Raw genomic sequence first — 15,010 nt, 5'->3', positions numbered from 1 at the left:
TAAGGGCCCGAAGAGTTGAAGGCCTGAGTTTCAGAATGAGACCGGTCCCTGAGGAGCTATGAAACCCTCAGCAAGTCACCTAACTTCTCTGAGCTTTTCCTCTTATATAAAGATAATACCAAAAAAAAAAAATAATAATAATACCTACGCTGTTAGATCATTTTTATATATATAATAAAATTATATATGAGGATTAAATAATAATATATGTAAAAGTCTCTTGCTAACTGTAAAGCTTCATAGAAATCAATTTTAACTTTAAGGTGTTTAATCATCCTAAAACCTGGTTTGCATTACAGCACTCCTTTGTTTAAAATGTCCAAAAGCTCCCCATCACCCAAAGAACAACACTGTTCACCCAATGTTCAGACTCCTTAGCACAAGACCCTTAGCTAATTGATTCCAATTAACCTCAATGTTCTCTTCCAGCCACTACCTCCACCCTAGGTTCCAGCCAAATTAATTTCCTACTCTTCCAAAATGACTGATTACATTCTTTCATATTCAGAGCCTCTCAGAAATTGAGGAAAGCCACAGACATCCCCATTTCCAGTTAAAAGTTCAAGAAATGCCCAGACATTTTTTGTAGTGTATTTGAAATGTTTACAGCTAACAATGCTTTCGATACATAAAAAACTTAGTGTCATATAATTGTGTTATTCATAAGATTTATTTTAAAAATTACTTCATTGTAACGCCAATCAGTGGGATAAGAGTTTAAATTTGAATGAACATCTTCCTTTTTGATCTTGTTGAACGGTTCCAGCTGTGTATATACTGAAGATCCTTCATGAAAGTGGGGCCTATACCAAAAGGCAGCCTGTTCCCTCTCCTCCCCCAAGAGGAGTCCTCTCCACATCGCTATGCCTCTCCACGTGGTCTTCGTAATGTTTGGCCAGCTCCAAACATGGTTCACACATTATTTTTGAAGCCTTCCAAGATATCATTACCTCCTTGATGGTCCCAGTGTACCTGACAATATTATGTAATAAGTATGATCATGGAGCCAGACACAGTGGATGTGAATACATCTACCTTCCTCTAGACTTTTATAGTTTATTGAAGATGAGGTCTGTGACTTACTCACTGTACCTTACACTGCCTGGCACATAGCAATTCTTAAAGTTCATTATTCTTAGATTTTGACATCAAGGTGAAATATTAACATGTAAATATATCCTGGTTTCTTGGGACATATATTCAAGCACGGTCAGTTGCCTTCATCTGGGTCTCCTGTTTTCTGCAGGGCTTTATTCCTTTCCTTTAATGCTCTTTTTCCGGGATCTCATTTCAATTAAAAAATGATTCAATAATAAAATCACAAAAAAGGTCAGCATTTTTGGGTAAGGTTTCTTTAAAGTATACTACAGCCATTAATTTTCCAGGTAGGAAGTGGGTGGTATAAATAGAGATGGTGAGGGAATAAAGGAAACTATACCTTTATATAATTATTTAAATTCTGAACTATTTTTTAAAAAAGTATTTTAAAGATTTCTTCTCCATTCTTATTGCCAAAAGCTAGGCCCTTTCTCTCTCCACTACTGTAGGATTTTAGCAATCTCCCAGTTAATCTCCTTGTCTAGGTAGCTCCTTTTAGCCATTCTGGACACTCTTGCCCTATACATCTTTGTAAGACTTTTATAATTTTTCCAGTCAATGTTCTAGTCCAGAACTTGTTAGCTTCCTCAGCCTAAATTCTGCATCCCACACATTTAAGTCCCCGCTTACTTTAGCTCCTATCTTCTATATCATTGCTTAATGCTGGTTTTTGCTTGGGGCACAGGTCCTCTTTCCTTTGTTTCAGAACAGATCAGGCTTTGCCTGTATTCTTACTCCTCCCTTGAAGTGTTCACATTCTACCCATTCTTCAAGTCCAAAAGGAATGCCACTTCCTCCTTGAAGATTTTCCTGGCAGCTCCAAGTCACATTCATAGCTCACAAATAATTATTCTCATGTGCTGTACTTGGGACAAGATAGTGGAATCCTCCACTCTTTTCTCTTAATTTGACCTATTAACAGGAGACCTGGGAACACTTACCTGCTACAATGGGACATGTACCTATAGATATCTGAGGTGCAAATCTGTAATTTCCAAAATACTAGTTCTTCAAGCATATGTAGCAGCTTCTCTGATTGCTTAAAGGAACACGACTCAAATACTATCATGTAAGACTCATTTTCGTTTAAAATATGAAAAAGTGATAGTACAGTGGGTGTACGGGGCATGGGTTTACTTATCTCACAAACCAATGGATTCATTTCTTGATTTAAAAAAAAGCTATATTCACATTTCCAATTAATTACATCCTAAATGTCTCCAAGCCCGTCCCATAAGCAGGCATATTTTGTTTTCAACGCGTGTGAAATAAAACGTTTGAAGGTAATAATAATGGACATATTGGAGACTACAAGGCAGAGAAAGAACTCAAAAGCACACTCGAGGAGCTGCTTCTACTGGGGACGCCACTGGGCCTGATTCACGCTTTTGGGAGCCGCAGTGCTCTCTCTCATCTGTACAATGGAGAGGATACTCGACAATATTTACCTCCCAGGGTGGTGGTGAAAGTTTTCCTTTCTGGTGAACTGCCGGGCGGTTTGCCTACCGAATGGAGGCGCTTTTCTTCCCCCGACGCACTTCCGTGCGCGAGGAGGGATGACCAGCCGAGAGGAGGGGAAGCTCGTGGCGAAGGTCGCCTGGGCCGCAGCTTTGACGGGCGGCGTCGGGGCCTTCAGCTGGAGCACGTCAAATGTGTACACACCGTGCAAAACACGCTGAGCGTGCGTGCACCCGTGTGCGCAGGGTGCTGGGAGTGCGCTCGGATTGACAGCAAAGCGTGAAGGCGCAGGGCGTACGACAGAAAAGCGACAGCCGACGAGGCCGAAGGAGTCCGAGGCCCCGGTAGCGGCGACGACGCGTCCGGTCGCCCGGCGCCCCGGCTAGGCGCCCCAGCGCTGTGGGCCGACTGGTCTCCGCAGCGCCCCACGTGGCGGCCGGCAGGGTCGAGCGGGGAAAGCATATTTGCTCCGCCTCCGCCGCGCACGGTTGCCCTCCGCAGTTTCCCCGCCCGGCTCTCACCCGACCCTCCACCCATCCCCCTCCCGGATCGCGATGGACGCTGCATCCCCCAGCCGCCGCCGCCGGCAGCACCACGCGGGGCTCTGAGCAGCTGCAGCAGGGCCTGAGGAGACGCGTGCCGAAGACGGGACGTGAGCTGGCGGCCGCCGGTCTGGGGAACCTCTCGCTTCCCTGTCACCAGGTCCTGGCGGAGGAAGGGGAGGGACGAGACGCGGCTTTTCCTGTGCCGCCTGCCCGGCTCGACCTGCGCGGCCTGCAGCTTCCTGGGAACTCGAGGGCCGCGGCCGGGCCTTGCTCTGCCCGCGGCCTGCTTGGAGCTGGACCGGGGCGGTTTGGGACGACAGGCCCGGGTAAGAGCTTGAGGGAAGGGGAGGCGGGAGCGCCTTGGGCGGTCGGAAAGGCCAGGCGTGGTGCAGGCATCTGGGATGCACGGCCGCGGGCCGGGAGCGAGACCCCGGACCCTGGTGAGGTCGGCGGGGCTGCCGCCGACTCACCCGCTTAGCCCCTTTGTTCCTCTCCTCCGGCCCTGCCCGCGTAGGGACCCGGCTTCTCCGAGCTGGAGCTCATGGCTGGCCCCCCTTGTCCTTGAGAAGGGTTCGCCGCCCGGCGGGGCCAGGGACGTCCCGCCGGGCCTCGGAGTTAACGGGCGCCGCTCCCGGGAGACCCATCGCCCTGCCCGCCCCGGCGGCCTCCTCTCAGGCAGAGAGGCTTGCTGCTCCTCCTCCCAAACTTCCCCTCCTCCTCGACACAGGTACCTAACTTAGCCGGGTTTGGTGCCGGAAAACCAGAGCGCGGTGCCTGCGCCGCCCGGTGCGGAGTCGGCTGGGCCCGGAGTGTTGGGTCATCCCTGCAGATCGCCGCCTTTGGGTGCCCAGCGGGACCTGCCGCTGGATTTATACACCTGCAGCTGGGTTACGTGGGACCCAAAGCTGTCCTTCCGTCAGGGCGCTTACGAGCTTTTGTAATGCTTATTGGGGCTGCTTCTCCGATGTTGTTGCTGCTGTCGTTGTTGTTTTTAACTAACTGCCCCATTCTGTGGGGCTGGGGAAGGAGGACCGTAGACTGGCCTATGTTCTGATCCGTAACGTGTTAGTCCATTGCACTTACTTTTAGCATCTCTTTTTAAACTTTTAAGAACAGTTGTCAAGACTGCCAAAATTCCCAAGTCTTTATTCATAGATAGATCTTGTATCTAATTATCATTTGTATTTGGACATCTTAAGAAGAGCAGTAAATAAATTGAGAAGTCAGTAGAATTTATGAAATTGGAGGTAATTTTAAAGTAGAAACTTAATTGGGGGGGGAATTGGATCAAAGTGCTTAGTCTCCTTAAAATACTAAATCTAACCCTTATCAGAAGATCAGTTTTGGGTGGAGGAAGGGGAAAGAAGTTTGCTGGAAAAAAAAAAAAAAAGAACCTTTTTAGTAAGGTGTTGTTTGCTTTTTGGCGCAGACGTTAGTGATAAGCAGTAGTGGGATCCGAAGCTTGTTTGATTGTCTTTGACAAAGACGTCTCTGGTTTCCAGTTAAGCAGCAACCTAATCAGCTTATACTCTTGTGCAAAACTGGTTTTTATTTAGTACAATGTATGAAGTTAAACCCGAGGAATAAGGAAAGTTGAAAAACTGCATTAAGCGCGCTATTGAAACATACTTATGAGTCTTTTCTAATTCCTAGGAGGACACCACAAAAATTTGGCTCTAGCCGATGTAAAAGAAAAAAATTTTAAACCCACGCTGATCAGTCCTGGACATTTAGAGGACTTTTTGCCTTTACTTTTTAAATTTGAGCAAAGAAGCTTTTAAAAACAACATGGCAGACGTGGATCCAGATACATTGCTGGAATGGCTACAGATGGGACAGGGAGATGAAAGGGACATGCAACTAATAGCCCTTGAACAGCTATGCATGCTGCTTTTGATGTCTGACAACGTGGATCGTTGTTTTGAAACGTAAGTACATCCCTTCATCATCTTCCTTTGGGGTTGCTGTAGGGACATCTACATAACATGTTTTCAACCATTTGCTGATTTCAGTTTGTGTAGAATTTTGTTTAGTGAGTTTTAAAACTATCTTTTAAAAAGTTCTTGCAGTTTTCCATTTACACTTTCCTGAGAAATAAAAATTGGTAGGTGAACTAACTCTAGTAATGATAATTGTGATGACACAAATGCATGTTTATTGGATGAATAGGAATTAGGGAATACTGATTTTAACCCATAGCTTGATTGATTCAATTTCAAAACATGTTATGAGCTGGGAGAATACAAATACTTCTTTAAAGGTGGCTATTTCTGTATCAAGTAATTGGCTTAAATTGACATGAAAATGCAGATGATAATGAACATTTGTTCCCAATTGCCCTTTCTTCATTGGTGTTAAGTCTTAGGACACTGTACCTTTTTTTTGGGTGGGGGGGGGCAGTGCGACATGGCTTGTGGGATCTTAGATCCCCCCCAGGGACTGAACCCAGGCTACTGCAGTGAAAGTGCTGAGTCCTAACCACTGGACCTTCAGGGAATTCCCTGTACTTTGTTAAGCAAATCATTGCTTTGTAAATTTCAGTTTGGAGAGGGTATAAATTGGATGTTAACCATATAGCATACTTTCCGGAATAATAGAAACAGACTCTGATGTTTGGAGCGTTTAAGCAGTTTTATTCAGAGGTTGTGTAGAATTTGTGCAAAAATGCAAAGGAATCAGTACTAGACTGGCCATTAATGCCATGTTTTTCCTCTTATGTGATACTTACCCAGTTAGATTAACTGTTCTTCTGAATGCTGAACACGTTTGGTTTTCATTGTTTATTTTACATTTATATTTACAATTTTGAATTCCGGTGATAAGTAAATGAAAACTCAGATGCTTCTATATTTGTTCTAATGCCGTTTTGAAGTAATTAGTAGAAAATGTTTGAGATGTTGACATAAAATTTGGTATAATTATCTTAATTTCTTTGAGGTGAGAATAAAGGCTGAATTACTAAATTGACAAAGCATTTTTAATCATCTTCATTTTTGAATGATTAATGAAGATGAATTAATAAATAGTTAATAATTCTTAGTTGTAAATCCCATTGAGACAGTACTATTATGATAAAAATCCTTATGAACAAAGTTCCCAAATCACAGTCTGTTAGTGACTCCTTTATTTCAAGTAGTTATTGTTATTGGCAAACTTTGAGAACATAATATTTATTTTGCTGCTCTGTTAACGCTTGTTTTGGTCAGATTCATAGAAAAGTGAAATAGGTTTTTGAACATTCATAGATTTCATTAGAGGGTTTTCATTGACCTGAGAATTATTTTTGGTATTTTAAAAAGTCATACCTACCAGTCAAATCAACTATCATGTCTTCCATTAAGTAGTAACATATAGTAGAGGTGTTTGTAATGGCATTTTTTAGAAGTGTTATTATATTGAAACAATTTTAAAGGAAATTTTAATTTATTTAAAAAATTTTTTACTTTATAAATTTATTTATTTTTGACTGCGTCGGGTCTTCGTTGCTGTGCATGGGCTTTCTCAGGTTGCGGCGAGCGGGGGCTACTCTTCATTGCATGGAGGTACCATGGATGATTCAGGTTACAATGGATGATGATGCCGTTCAGTGAGAGAGAACACTGGAAGAGGACCATGTTTTTGTTTTTTGGGTTTTTTTGGCCATGCCTCATGGCTTCTGGGATCTTAGTTCCCCAACCAGGGATTGAACCTGGGCCCCTGAAGTGAAAGCGCCAAGTCCTAACCACTGGACTGCCAAGGAACTCCCATGTTTTGAGGGGCTGAGATCATGAGTGTGGTTGTGGCTAGATTCTCATATCTGCTTTGCATTTATTGTGTTGCATTATGTTGTTTTGACTGAAATATATGAAAAAAAAACTCATCCCCCCCATAGATGTAGCTGGAAAAGGGAGGAATGTTGTAATGATTTTTTGTGTGTAATTATGGATATTCATCTTTGATATCATACGAAACTGAGGGGGGGAGTGTAGTTTCTTTTTTTTTTTAATTAATTTTTATTGGAGTATAGTTGCTTTACAATGTTGTGTTAGTTTCTGCTGTACAGCAGAGTGAGTCAGCTATACGTCCACTCCTTTTTGGATTTCCTTCCCATTTGGGTCACCACAGAGCATTGAGTAGAGTTCCCTGTGCTCTACAGTAGTTTCTCATTAGCTATCTATTTTATGCATAGTAGTGTATAGGCAAGTGATAGTTTCTGAAGGGTTAGTTATAATGTGGGTTCTGAAATATCAGTGAACTTGTCATACTCTTGTACATTAAAATCTGTTGGTCTCTCTGGTACTTTGAATGGGTTGGTTTTTTAAAAAATATTTATTCTTTTGGCTGTGCCAGGTCTTAGTTGTGGCACGCAGGATCTTTAGTTGCGGCATGTGGGATCTAGTTCCCTGACCAGGGATTGAACCCAGGCCCCCTGCATTGGGAGCACGGAGCCTTAGCCACTGGACTACCAGGGAGGTCCCTGAGTGGGTTTTTTTAAACCCATGTTTAAGTTTGAAAGATCATGCACTGGTCATGTGAAAAGTATTGGTCTACTGAGTTATACAGATATTCCTAATGTTGCCATATGTCATCCTACAGTATCACAAACTCACATTTGTTATTGCGACTACTAATCTCATCAGAAAGGTCTTTAAATATTGAGAAGCTCTGTCAAGCTCCTGGTGGCAGGTACAAGTTGTGATTTTTGCTTGAAAGCTTGAATGTTATCATTGGCAACAAATACTGTCAGTTGTTTTTCCTTGAAGTGAAAGGCTTACTTGGTTAATTTTTGAGAAAATGTTTGCCAGATATCCAAGTCTGAATAACCACAATTTGCTTGAAGTTCTTTCAAGTAAAAATGATGTTGCATGAAAAAAAGTGGCTAGTTCAGCTCTCCAACAGTTGTACAAGTACTCTTCCTGTGCAGAAGTGCTTTATGCTTACTTTCCATTTCCTTAAGTAGGATATTAAAAAGATATGTATTCAAGGGTTGAGGTTTAGTAAAATAAATAATTTTTCCCCCCATGCTAGAGCTTGGCAGTGAAGAATACCATACCATTACTAGTGGTACAGTTTAGTGCCGCTGCCTTGATTCATGCTAAAGCACCAGCAGTTTTATCCACCATTGCTTTTGCATCATTAGTGCACGTCAACGCAGGGAAGAGAGGGATTAAAGAAGAGAAAGAACAATTATGTTGCATACTCGTGAGAAGTCAAGTAGGGTGAAGACTAAAAGGTGTCCTTTGGATTTAGCAACATTTCCAAGATCATTGATCTTTTTTCTTTTTAATAAATTTATTTATTTTTGGCTGCGTTGGGTCTTCATTGCTGCGCGCAGGCTTTCTCTAGTTGCGGTGAGCGGGGGCCACTCTTTGTTGCAGTGTGCGGGCTTCTCATTGCGGTGGCTTCTCTTGTTGCGGAGCACAGGCTCTAGAGTGCAGACTCAGTAGTTGTGGTGTACGGGCTTAGTTGCACCGCGGCATGTGGGATCTTCCCGGACCAGGGCTTGAACCTGTGTCCCCTGCATCGGCAAGTGGATTCTTAACCACTGTGCCACCAGGGAAGTCCCAAGATCATTGATCTTAATGAGAGCTGAGTGGAGTGGCTTGAGGGCCAGATTTGAGCCAGATTTGAATGAGTTGAAGAAAGAAATGGAGACAGGGAGTATGGAAAAATTTTTGAGAAGTTGTATTGGAATGGGAGTGTGGGGCTTTTTCTTTTAGAGGTCAGAGAGTTAGTAGAGAAAAAAAAAGTTAGGAGAGAGAGTGGATAATTCATAGTATAAGGATTCTGAGAAACTGGGAGTAATGTGCATAATGCGAATCACGTGGGGATCTTGTTAACATTGCAGATTCTGATTCAGTTGGTATGGTGTGGTGCCTGATACTCTGCATTCCTAGTATGCTCTCAGATAATGCTGAAGTTGTTGGTTGGAAAATCTCACCTTGAGTATTAAAGCTTTGGTCCACTGGTGGAGAGATAGATTTAAGGTAGTGTGTTCCTTGTTGTAACACAGGAAAGAGGAAGATGTTTTAGGTTTTTGTTTGTTTGTTTGTTTGTTTTTTTGTGGTACGCAGGCCTCTCACTGTGGTGGCCTCTCCCGTTGCGGAGCACAGGCTCCAGACGCACAGGCTCAGCGGCCATGGCTCACGGGCCCAGCCGCTCCGCGGCATGTGGGATCTTCCCGGACCGGGGCACGAACCCGTGTCCTCTGCATTGGCAGGCAGACTCTCGACCACTGCGCCACCAGGGAAGCCCGATGTTTTAGGTTTGATGGTAAAAAGTTGAAGGGATTTCTGTCTGATGACGTCTGTTTTCTCCCTGAAGTAGGAGATTGAAAACAATGGTAATATCTAGGATTGGTATGGGGAGATGATTATGTTCATGCAGTGCTTGTAGCTTCATAGCAGATATCCCTGCCTATAAGCTAACTATGCGCAGAGTTCCAGTCTTAAAATATTTTTATGGTCTTTTTTCCCCCAGCTTTATTGAGGTATAATTGACTATAGTCTAAAAATACTGATTTGACTGTATTATTCCTCTTTACAAAATCTTTTGTGTTCTATACCTAGTGAATAAAATTTAAATGCCTTCAAATACCTCTGCTGCATCTCATGCATACATACTATTACTTTTGTTTTTCCATTGCTAACATATTGCTGTTGTACAGTAGCTAATATCCAGATATTGAAGAAATTCTTTATATTGTGCCTGTTTTCCATAGTCCTTAAAATGCTTATAGAAAGTACTTTTGGAGTCAAACTGGTTGAGGAGTCTCCTGGAGGAAGGGCATCGTGTTCTTCTCTAAAGGAGAAACAGTGATCGCATCGATATGTATTGATGTTTTTTCTACCCACTTGCATTAATGTACCTGCCTTTTCCATATTTTCTTCTACCCAGTGGCAGAGTCATAGGGAAGTGAAATTACTTTTTTTTATCAGTCCTGCAGCCGAGCCTTCCCTGCACAGAGAATGCTCATTGTATCAAACACATATAATCCTGAAAAGTTAGATAAGTGAATTTCTGTAAACAGAGCAGCTGTATATGTGCTTTTCAGTGGACAGTAGAGAGAAGTGCTGGAAGATGAGAAGCATGCTCTGTCAGTGCTCTAGGGGGCTCATAGATAATGAGCTTCAGTGAGCTTTCATTTTGTTTTCAAAGTGTCTGTCACCTTAAAAATGTAAAAAACAAAACACTCTTCTAGTTTACAGCAATATATATGTATACTTTGCATAGTACTTGTTGACCGTGTCATTAGATCTTTTAATTCCTCAGAGCCCAGCACTGTTATTCTCATCTTTGTATCCTACCCCCAACACTTAGCACAGTGCTTGGCACCAAAAGGCATTCAGTAAGGGGCCTCCCTGGTGGTCGAGTAGTTAAGACTCCACGCTTCCACTGCAAGGGACACGGTAGGTTCGATCCCTGGTTGGAGAACTAAGATCCCACATGCCGCAGAGTGTGGCCAAAAAACCCAAAAACAAATGAACAAAACAAAAGGCATTCAACCAATAAATATTTGTTGAACGAATTGTCAGTTTTGTGTGTGTATTTTAATTGGAGAAAAACAAGTCTACATATTGGAATTTGACTTACTCCTTTTTCTTTGAGAGGGAAGGCTGTAATTTTTAACTGTATGCCAAGAGTTATTGTAAGTTAAGCAGTACAGAGTCAAGGCTGGGGGCAGGGGCAAGAATGGAATAAAAGATAAAATGGATCAAAAGATGTTATTTATTATCTTCAAGAAACAAAATTTATTAATCTTTTACAGTTAAAATTTTTAGTGTTTTTCTTTTTTTAGTAAATGAAGTGCTCAATTTAGTGACTATATTCAGTAAAATATCACCACGATAGATAACTTCCTTTATCTAAAAGAAGTTAAATTTCTTTATATTGTAAATCTTCTGAAATCTTGGTCCAAGTCATATAGTCTGGAAAAAGCATATGGTAGTAATAGTATAGAAACGATTACAGTTCCTAAGAGAAATTCTTTCTCTTTGTAACCTCATGAAACTTTTTTTGCTCTTGTTTTAAGTTACTTATCTCTGTTTCCATTAGGGAAAGATTCTTTCATCATTGCAGGTAGCATTTTGGAAACTATTGCTTAAATTGGATTCATCTGAACATTCTACTAAATCTCATTTGTGTGGTTGACTGATCTGACAGTTCTGTAGAGATTGAGTGATCTTAAAGTTTCCTAATTAGGACACCTTTGGGTCTATAAATTGGCATTATAGTATAGTACTGGGTTTAATATGTAAAAATAATTTCTACCTATGATGTAAGAGGTAAATATTTAGCAAGTTTAAAAGTTTTAATAATCCTTTAATTGTGATGCATCTATTTGTGCCATAGATTTGTTCTTTTAGCACTATTCAGGGAGGACTGTGATTATTATATGTATGCTATTTAATTTTGTCTTAAATTTAAATTACATTTGGATTTTGGCAAACGGATACAGTTGTGTAACTACCGCCACAACTAAAATTAAGAACAGTTCCATCATTCCCCAAAATTCTCTAGAGTTCTCCCTTTGAAGTTAAACCCTCCCCCAACCCCAGTGCCTGGCAACCAGTGGTCTTTTCTCTGTTGCTATAGTTTTGACTTTTCCAGAATGTCATATAAATGGAATGATATATACAGTGTGTAGCCTTTTGAGTTTTCTTGTAGTATATTACATTTGAGAGTCATCTATATGTGTATAACAGTAATTGCTAAGTAGTATTTCATTTTATGGATGTACCACAGATGGTTTATCCATTCACCTCTTGAAAGACATTTGGGTTTTTCTAGTTTTGGTGATTATAACCAAAGTTGCTATAAACATTAGCATACGGATTTCTGTGTAAATTTGAGTTTTTATTTCTTCTGAAGTTCTTACAGATAAATCTGACAAGATGTAGAAACCGATGAACTGATTGCAAAATTCATTTGAAAATGCAAAGGACCTAGCTAGCCAAAACATGAAGTATAAGGTTGGAGGACTAATACTACTGTATTTCAGTTCTTACTATGCAGCTGCAGTAGTCAAAACAGTATAGTATTGGTATAAAGGTAAATGGATCAATGAAATAGAATAGAGAGTTCAGAAATAGACTCATACCTAGACAACTTATTTCAACAAAGGTGCAATGACAGTTAAGTGGAAAAAGGATATTTTTTTATGCTGCTGGAACAACTTGGTATCTATATGCAAAAAAGAAAAAAATTAACCTTTACCTATACCCCACACCATATACAAAAATAAGTTCAAAAGGAATCATAGACCTAAACATAAAACCTAAAGCTATAAAACCTCTAGAAGAAAACATAAGAGAAATCCTTTGTGACCCCAGGTTAAGCAGATATTCTTAAATAAACACCAAAAGCACAATCCGTAAGAGAATAAATTGATGTGTTTGAGGGGATTTTTTAAAATTAATTTATTTATTTAAAAAATTTATTTTTGGCTGCACTGGGTCTTCATTGCCACGTGCGGGCTTTCTCTAGTTGCAGCGAGTGGGGGCCACTGTTCGTGGCGGTACACGGGCTTCTCGTTGCGGTGGCTTCTCCTGTTGCAGAGCATGGGCTCTAGGCGCATGGGCTTCAGTAATTGTGGCATGCGGGCTCAGTAGTTGTGGCTCACAGGCTCTAGAGCGCAGGCTCAGTAGTTGTGGCACACGGGCTTAGTTGCTCCGCAGCATGTGGGATCTTCCAGGACGAGGAATCGAACCTGTGTCCCCTGCATTGGCAGGTGGATTCTTAACCACTGTGCTACCAGGGAAGTCTGTGTTTGAAAGTTTGTACTAAATTCAATTTCTGTGATAGAGGACTGCTCAAGTTACTTAATTTTTCTTGAGTGAATTGTAGTATGTCTTTCAAGGAATTGGTCTATTTAATGTAAATTAAAATTTATGGGCATAATGTTGTTTGTAGTATGCTTTTTTATCCTTTGAATGTTTATATGGTCTGCAGTGATAATTCTCTTTTTCTTTTTTTTCACACACACACACACACACTGTGTTTTATCTTTACAAGAGCTAAATAAACTGACAACAAGCATTGTAAATGGATGACCACAACAAAAGCAACAGTGATTGCAATTACCAAACACAAAACACACTCATACTATGTCATAATATTGACATTCAGTCCAGTAATCCTCCACTGTAACAACTCCTTTACTTTGCAGTGAAAATTGATTTGTATATTTTTTGCCTCTGAGTCCTTGTGGGATTTTTTTTTCTTTTATTCAAACAGAAAGCCACAAAAATTATAATCATCCTCATCAGTTCACTCAGTCCCATGTAATTAATTTTTTTTATCTTGATCTTTTGTTAGCACTTTTATGAATTCATCAGTTTTCCATTAGAGTTCTGAAAATGCTTATTCATTCAGTTCAGCAGTATAGTCAGTTACCAGAAACCTGTACTTGTCAGAGTCTTTTCCATGAATTCCTTGAAGATGAAACGCTTTTATAGGAACATTTTTGCAAAAACATCAGAGTACACCCAGAACTGTCTGTAAATGATAATTCTCTTTTTCATCCTGATATTGGTAATTTTTATATTTTGGTCAATCTGGCTAGAGATTTATCAATTTTATTAATTTTTTCAAAGAATCGGCTTTTAGTTTCATTCCTTTTTTCTATTTTTCTGTTTTAAGTTTCATTGATTTCTGCTCTTTATTATTCCCTTCTGGGTTGATTTGGGGTTTAATTTGCTCTTTTTTTCTAGTTTCTTAGGTAGAAGCTAGAAGAGATTTGAGATTTGAGACCCTTTCTAATATAAATTTAATACTATAAATTTTTCTTTTATGTTTTCATTGATGTTCTATATTCATTTTCACTTGGTTCAAAATATTTTAAAATTTTCATTGAAACTTTCTTTTTTACCCTTGGGTTATATAGAAGTATGTTGCTTAATTTTCAAATATTTGGGGATTTCCCAGATATTTTTGTGTTATTATTGTGGTCAGAGGACACACTTAATATTATTTCAGTTATTTTAGATTTATTAAGGTTTTTTTATGGCCCACAGTATGGTCTATTTTTGGTAAATGGACCATATGTACTTGAGAAGAATATATATTCTTCTGTTGTTGGGTAGAATGTTCTACAAGTGTCAAATTAGGTCAAGTTGATTGACAGTGTTGTTCAGTCTATATCCTTGTTGATTTTCCGTCTGTTTTATAGGTTACTGAGGGAGGCGTGTTGAAGTCTTCAAGTATAGTTATCGATTTATCTATTTAGCTTCATTTCTCTCCATTTTTGCTTCATGTATTTTGAAGCCCTGTTAGATGTCTTAAGATTGTTAAGTTTTCTTGTTAAAGTGACCCTTCTATCGTTACGTAATGTCCCTATTTATATCTGATAATTTTCCTTGTTCTGAAGTGTACTTTGACATAAATATAGCTACCCCAGCTTTTCTTTTTTCTTTTTTTTTTGCGGTATGCGGGCCTCTCACTGTTGTGGCCTCTCCCGTTGTGGAGCACAGGTTCCAGACACGCAGGCTCAGCAGCCATGGCTCATGGGCCTAGCTGCTCTGTGGCATGCGGGATCTTCCCAGACCAGGGCACGAACCCGTGTCCCCTGCATCGGCAGGTGGACTCTCAACCACTGCGCCACCAGGGAAGCCCCCAGCTTTTCTTTTGATAGTGTTTGTTTGCTATATCTTTTTCCACTTCTTTGTTTTAACCCGTCTGTAGTGTGAGTTTCTTGTGGACAGTATGCAGTTGGCTTGTGTTTTTTAATCCAGCCTGACAATCTTTGTTTCTAATTGGTGAGTTTAGACCACTTACATTTAATGTAGTTTTTGGTATGTTTACATATGTGTCTAACATTTTATTTGGCTTTTTTGTTGTTCTGTTTCTTTTTTTGTGTCTTTGTTTTTTCTTTCCTGCCTTTTGAATTACTTGAATATTTTTGTAGCATTCTATTTTAATTTACCTATAGT

General features: G+C 40.4%; 2 protein-coding genes across 12 annotated transcripts in view; one reads left to right on the top strand and one right to left on the bottom strand.

Moving 5' to 3' along the window:
* The window catches only part of LOC111164158 (uncharacterized), a 134,277-nt gene extending 130,532 nt beyond the window's left edge, over window positions 1–3,745 (bottom strand). Inside the window, exons 1-2 of the mRNA XM_089906261.1 lie at window positions 3,652–3,745; window positions 2,547–3,566 (exon numbers count right to left, since the gene is read on the bottom strand). Coding sequence (XP_089762387.1) covers window positions 2,731–3,566; window positions 3,652–3,745 — 930 coding nt within the window. The 3' untranslated portion in view covers window positions 2,547–2,730. The remainder of the gene's footprint in view (window positions 1–2,546; window positions 3,567–3,651) is intronic.
* HECTD1 (HECT domain E3 ubiquitin protein ligase 1) overlaps window positions 3,268–15,010 on the top strand; it is a 102,421-nt gene continuing 90,678 nt past the window's right edge. For 8 of the 11 annotated variants that reach the window (XR_016392157.1, XM_089907552.1, XM_089907558.1 and 5 more), the window contains exons 1-2: window positions 3,268–3,427; window positions 4,755–5,029. Coding sequence is in view for 10 of the 11 variants with exons in the window: in XM_089907552.1 (XP_089763678.1) it covers window positions 4,890–5,029 (140 nt within the window). In the remaining variant the exon portion in view is untranslated. The other 3 variants (XM_089907551.1, XM_089907550.1, XM_089907549.1) reach the window with 3 other exon arrangements.

This window comes from Delphinapterus leucas, chromosome 2, assembly GCF_059928025.1.
Source record: "Delphinapterus leucas isolate spDelLeu-1000000601 "Yukka" chromosome 2, BTC_Dleu_Yukka2, whole genome shotgun sequence".
Lineage (NCBI taxonomy): Eukaryota > Metazoa > Chordata > Mammalia > Artiodactyla > Monodontidae > Delphinapterus > Delphinapterus leucas.
This window is presented reverse-complemented; position numbering and strand designations above follow the sequence as displayed.